The following is a 6617-nucleotide window of genomic DNA, read 5'->3' as shown; positions in this document are numbered from 1 at the left end:
TATGTCCGGAACATTTTACAGCAAAAAACCACAACTTGGTCTTGATGCAGCGCATTTTATAAAGGTGGCGACAATGTTGTTGTGGTCTACTGCGCATCAGCCGTTTCTTTTGTTTGTTCTCGTTTGTTTAATGAGAAATGCATATTCATCAAGAAATTCCCGCCGACTTTGCAAATGAGATCAGTAGCTCAGTACAGAATTTCTCTTATTTTTACGATCTTAACCAACGACTGTCATTATTATTCGGAAGTCGCGTGCTTCTATAAGAGCAAGGGCCTATGCTGGCATAAGGCCATCTTAATTTAAACAAATTAAAGTACCCATAAACGTTGCATTTTATTTTGTTCATTCCCATCTGTAATGGCTCACACTTTTCATCCTTTCAGCATTAACACCTGTTCTCTCTTAATATAATATATATATATATATATATATATATATATATATATATATATATATATATATATATATATATATATATGTGTGTGTGTGTGTGTGTGTGTGTGTGTGTGTGTGTATGTGTATATATATATATATATATATATATATATATATATATATATATATATATATATATATATATATATATATTAACTTTTATCACATACACAATTGTTCTGTGCATTAGTAGTATTACTAAAAGGACCTCATTCAAACTGGATGGTATCTAATGGAGTGTTTATTAAGAAAAAGTTACAAGCATTCTTGGACAAAACAGTCCACTGTACGGATACTTGATAATGTGGACTGTTTGTCCAGGAAAGCGTGTAGCTTTTTCTGAATAAACACTCCATTAGATACCATCCAGTTTGGATGAGGTCCTTTTGATATATTATATATATATATATATATATATATATATATATATATATATATATATATATATATATATATATATTAGAAAGTGCATTAAAACTCTATTTACTTGGCAAAGCCATATATATCAACTGACAATACTTCAATCCTGATGACAGTGATCTGACCTGAAGTACTTTTACAGTATTTGAAATATAGGGTTTTGTCGTGCAACTAAAGTTCATAGGACACTGTTAGATTACCTTTTTTCTTTCATTTCTTTTCAAGGCGGAGATGCGGACTGCCAAGCTGGAAGAGAAAACCTCGTTGTACCTCTGTGGGAGTGGCGGCAGTATGCTCAGCGCAGTACTTTGTACTAATGCCTGAGAGAAGCCGACCAACACAACTCGTACGCAGTTAGAGACGTAAAGGTCCCCTGGGTTTGGGAAAATGAACAACAGACAGAGATACTCTTCACTGGTGTCCTTAATTCACCGTCGCCTTCAAGTTCGGAGGGTGAATTCAACAGGAACTTCTATGTTCCGTGTCCTCATCGAGCGTACTGCTAAGCATGAAGGATAACGTAAGAATTTGGGTTATTATGCCGACATCACTTTGCCATTTGCTGTTTATCATTTGTAGTCCATCCCTTGTCGTGAATTCTTTAATTTCTTTTATCCACTCTTTAACATTTTTGCTCCATTTCTTGTGATTAGTGACAGGGGATGATTTCTTTGCTTCAATTTGATTATATTTTTTTTATGTTCTTGCATGTCTTCGTTCCATTCCAAGCTTTTAGAACCTGGTAAACAAACAAATTTAAATAAATTATATTAAGTAGATAAAAGGCTCTGGGTTGTAAGAGGGCACCACAGCTGCTAATGGAGACTCTCCTTCAGAATCTGCTTTGTTCTCTGGATAAAGGTCATGTTCAGGTATCTTAGTCCTTGTGCCAACCCTCCTAGAAGAGGTGGCATTTGTAAGAGGAAAAGGAATAGAAGATGGAGGTAGGAAGGCACTGACAGGGTTTGGAGGCATCCCCAGAGGAATATTTCCTTGCAATAAAGCCAAAGAGCTCCTTTCATCCTCTCCCTCCTTTTCCCAAACCTAATCCACTGGGATGGATCCCAAGTGACACATTGCATGCAAGGAGAACCCCTATAAAAGGATTCCCCCACTGCAAGATGCATAAAAAAAGTGAGGATCAGTCGTTATGAATGGCATAAACCGTGCACAATGGTGGCCATGTTCCTTGCTGCAACGCTGTTCATGTTTTTTCTCCATACGAACAAAAAAAAAAGCATCAAGGCAACAAAATGACACAACCAACACAAAACAGAATGGCAATGAGCAAATATTCATCCAGACAATCCAAGCTCTCAACCAGCATATTGGACAAAAAAAAAACCACAGCATACCTGTTTGCTACCACGCCCTAAAGAAAAGTGAGTGCAATGGTCAGTGACTGAAGGATACTCTCTCTCACAACCCATCATCATCTGTTAACCTAGTTACAATGTTTTCAACAACCGATTTCCATCTAGCACTGAAAGATACTTCTACAAAAAAGGTAATGGTTTGTATGTCTGTGGGAACAAAAGGCCTGCAGGCGACCTCCTATCGGAAACTGCTGAAAGAATCTGTATTAATAAGGATGAGAGGAGCCTTGCTGTACTGAATCCTTCGATGAGGAAGAACTCAAGAGAAAAAAAACCAGGAGCAAGTGCAGGCCTCTTCATGGCTGACTTCCAGAACTACTTCAGGAAATAGCAGTTCTCTTGAACAGAAGCAGCCTCCCTAAGTACTGTACCTCAAAGAGTGACAGAATAAGGAAGCAGCAAATGCAAATTGTCTGTTTCTGAGAAAGTGATACCTTCGAGGTAAGATAACAGCACAGCTGCTCTCTTCTAAAGCATAGTATTGGTATAAGTGAGTGATGCCTCTCCTGAAGCATCTGAGAGAGCTTTACCAGGGCAAGTCAGAAACTCCAAGGAGTCATTTAAATTCTTAATACCTGCAGGTGCCAAGAATGAGCAATCATGTCAAGAGAAAGCTCAGCAAAAATGAAAACTTCTATCATGCAGAAAAGTGCCTTGGACAAATTTTCAGCAATGGCATTGGACCCAAGTACCTCGCTGATATCAAGGGCAAACCTCTTAATAGGGTCCAATCAGGCAAAAAAAGTCTGACAAGAGGTAAAACATTCGCAACACACCTGGTGGAGGACAGGCGAACTAGACAAGTCACCTGGGTCAACCAAGCAACCCTCTTTTGATTTTGAAATCCCAACCGCATCTGCTAGTGCAAAGATATAGCTATCTTGAACAGTAGTTAAGGTTCACCCTGAATAAAACATCTGAAAAGGAAGCATAGAAGTTCAGGAAGGGAGTTCAAATGAAAAACATGATTTAATAACATAGTTTATTCATCATTCAGCAAAATACAAAAAAAAGAAAGAAAAAAGTTAACTCTCCTTCAGGAGATTCTTTAACTTAACTAAAACATTAATAACTCTATGGTGCTTCTCCTTCAGCAACAATGACAGGCAACTCCTTGATGCCATCCTTCGAAATCATCCTGACTCTCATCTTGGGTAGGTTCACAATGAATCTTCGCTTAATCTCGTTTGCGCACAGCTTCATGAGCTTATGGCCTTCTTTTTCATTCATGTCTGCAATGGGAATGTCAGTCAAATAATACAGTAGTACTAAAAATTTGACATTATTTTTGTTAGTGGCCAAAACATTAATGAAAAATCTATTAGAATAATGGACACTGCTACAATCTATTGAACCAGGATAGACGTTTCTGTTTCTGTAAGATATGGAAACTTTTGAGTGTTTAACTAAACACTATATTGGTGAAGGAACTATATTTTAGTTCTCTATATACTATATGCATTCTACACTCAGTTCCTTAAACAAAAGGTACATTTACAATTGGTAAAATATTCCTTCAATACCATTGAAATTTAAAACATTTAAAGCTATAAATTCTGTATCATCTTCAACCACAGGCAAAAGTTGAGTTTAGTTCCAATGCAAAAATTAAAGCTTACCCAATTATCTGCTTTTAGGAATGTCACAAAATACAGTATCTTGTAATACTGTGGGGCCTGAGGTTTGATGTTTTTTAGCTTATAGTACATAAAGATCACCTTATACTCACCATGTCTATATTGCTGATCCATAATACCCAGTGCAAACATGCCACCATAGCCAAATGCATAATGATTTACAGGTACACAAGCACCTAAATAGTCCATGTAGTACAATACTGAAGTATCTGTGTTAGGATCAAAGCCGCCCATCAAGGAGTTGACGAAGTATGGTTCCTGGAAAGTAAAATCGAAGATTATAAAAAACTGCTTAGCATTAAGTACGAAGTATCTTCAGCATTTCAGTAAGGCATAACATTAAATGAAGTTAATCTAACTCTTAAGGAGAAAGTTTAAACAACTCATGACTTCTGTAACAGTAATGTAATTCTTTGAGGTTATGAAAATATCAAGTACATAGAGAACACTCACCCTTGAACGCAGATGATTGGCGATAGTGTGTCTCGTAAAATGAACGGCAGATGAAGGACTGAGTTCATAGCCATTACGCATCTTATACAGCTGAATGTTTTTGGCAATGTACTCTGCAAACTGCGTAGTGTCGCCAGCTTCGCCAGACACTCCCATTATCAGATGGGTTGACAGCTGATACATTTTGTCATCATCTGGAATGAAAACACAAAACAGAGGATTATCAGGCTTGAAGACCAGTCCTTAATCTATGATTTCAAGCTTTGAAAAAGCACATTCACAAAACTGGAAGACCATGACCTGTATAATGACCAATCGTTTTTGCATACACCTTTTTGATGAAAATGTATGTCCTACTGTTGAAAATAATTACATGCCTAAAAGGACATTTGCATGAAATCTATCACAATACAATACAAAAGATAATGTTAAAAGTCAACAAGTACTACATAGGTTAGAAATCAATATAAATTTTTAAATCAATTAAATGTACACTAATTAAATAACAGTATTTGAGAAGAATTAGCATAGGAACAGCTTTCTCACCTGACTTCTGTACAACAATGCTTTGCAAGTGACTCATGTCCGATGCCAATAACACGAAGTCTTTGAACTTCAGTCCTGAAAAGAAAAAGGTTAGGAAATGGAATGTTAGTAAATGTCTTACACTGGTCCAAGAAACATTTAATACAGACAAAAGAGAATATAAAATGAAAATGCATTTTGTCTCTTTTGACTGCGTTAAGTCACATCTACCCTTTGAGATGATTCCACAGTTGACAATCAAAGGGAAGAATAGTGTGTTTTAGCTATCTACTGCATAGACTAATTGCAGAAATACCCTGATATGCATTGAAGCAAGGAAAATTACCAACATAAAGGTTAAATGTCATTAGTAAACACAAAAGGAATTCTTGAATTATCAGTAATTCAATAGGTATTTAAGGATATTTTATGCAAGATTTCAATTACGCTATTATCTTTACAAATTTTACTTAGCTATTTGAAAATCTACAAAATGAAATTACCAGGATTCATTCAGACATATCTGCATCATTAACAGCAGTCATGGTCAAATAAGGTAGAGGGCATAGACACAAATTTTCAAACGTAATTTGTATTCTTCCTAAGTACGCAAACCCAAGCCCCTTCTTTATATGGGAAGGCAGCAATGAGCATGGAGCTGCACCAGTCTCTGACACGTCTGGGTTTCTTACTGCTCCAAGCCCCGAGGGAACAAGACAGGGCAATGCCTGGGACATAGCTATGAGCAGGGGCACTGACCCTTCCTCAGATGCAAAGGGGAAGACCTGACCCCAAACGAGACCCCAGCAAGGAAAGCAAAGACAAAATTAACTGAAACTCTACTTGGAGTAAAAGATCAAAAACAAAAAGCAGAAGACCTATCCAGATTACTAGTTGGGGAAGGTGACAACTTTCTACCAAAATGATGGTTGGCCTAAGAGGTTCAATGGGTGGGGGGGAGGGGCCAGGTAACATACTACTATGTCTTAAGGTTAAGTTATGGTGCATACCTTGACCTGGCAAGTACACTTGATGGCCCAAGATCAGGTAAATCACAGCACCCTGGTCCCAAAGATCAGGTTAAGGTAGGATTTAACCAAGCCTAAGTGTACTTGCCATAAGAACACGTAATTCGGCAGTTAGCCTAACGCAGTCCAACCCAACGACTACCTGTAACTTAAAACACCCCTAAACCTAAGCCGTCTAGGTCAAGTTACTTAACAAAGGTATTCCATTACCCTGCCGGTAGCCTAACATAGATGATTAGCATTAGGTAACAACCTTCAACGAATAATTCGAATAAATAACACACATCAAATTCAAAATAAGCAAAAAATTTGCATAATTATCCAACACAGAAAGAATTATTATTCATAAATAAACTAGCTTTGTCTCAAGTCTAGTCTGGGCTTGGATGCATCAGCGTAGAAGTTGCAGAGTCATTTTATCGTTTTTTATCCCACTAAGACTTATAAAGCAAGTTAATTAAAGATCATTTATGAATCAAATTCCAATTCTCTTACCAATAAGGCATTCCAGACTCATTTTGCAGTCGTTTTAGAGGAATTACAGGTAAACGAATAACTTTGTCTCACAATAAACCGAAATGACTTGCACGGCGTAAACAGACGTTGAGTTGCTCTTCTTCTTCTTCTTCCTGATTTGAACGCCGACTTTCGAACGAGAAGGCGAAGTACAATGGACTAAATTATGAAATAAAGTCGATGGAAGTTCGTAGGGAATGGATTAAGAAATTAAATTCATAAGG

General features: G+C 37.1%; 1 protein-coding gene across 1 annotated transcript; it reads right to left on the bottom strand.

The window, feature by feature from the left end:
• Window positions 1-3202: 3202 nt before the first annotated feature.
• Window positions 3203-6532, bottom strand: LOC136825372 (proteasome subunit beta type-2-like). The gene is made up of 5 exons (XM_067081645.1): window positions 6373-6532; window positions 4871-4945; window positions 4325-4518; window positions 3964-4129; window positions 3203-3466 (listed from the first exon to the last, which is right to left on the bottom strand). Exons 1-5 carry the CDS (start codon window positions 6392-6394, stop codon window positions 3309-3311), a joined length of 615 nt encoding a protein of 204 aa, XP_066937746.1. The 5' UTR covers window positions 6395-6532; the 3' UTR covers window positions 3203-3308.
• Window positions 6533-6617: the final 85 nt, after the last annotated feature.

This window comes from Macrobrachium rosenbergii, chromosome 37 (assembly GCF_040412425.1).
Source record: "Macrobrachium rosenbergii isolate ZJJX-2024 chromosome 37, ASM4041242v1, whole genome shotgun sequence".
Classification (NCBI taxonomy): Eukaryota; Metazoa; Arthropoda; class Malacostraca; order Decapoda; family Palaemonidae; genus Macrobrachium; species Macrobrachium rosenbergii.
Note: the sequence above shows the minus strand (reverse complement) of the source record. Positions and strands in the feature narration are given on the sequence as shown.

Coding starts and splice junctions, on each gene's coding strand:
- LOC136825372 (XM_067081645.1), bottom strand. CDS start 6,394: ATGAGTCTGGAATGCCTTATTG. Junction 4,519..4,870: donor CATTGTTGTACAGAAGTCAG/GTGAGAAAGCTG, acceptor TTTTCATTCCAG/ATGATGACAAAATGTATCAG. Junction 4,130..4,324: donor CCAATCATCTGCGTTCAAGG/GTGAGTGTTCTC, acceptor TTTACTTTCCAG/GAACCATACTTCGTCAACTC.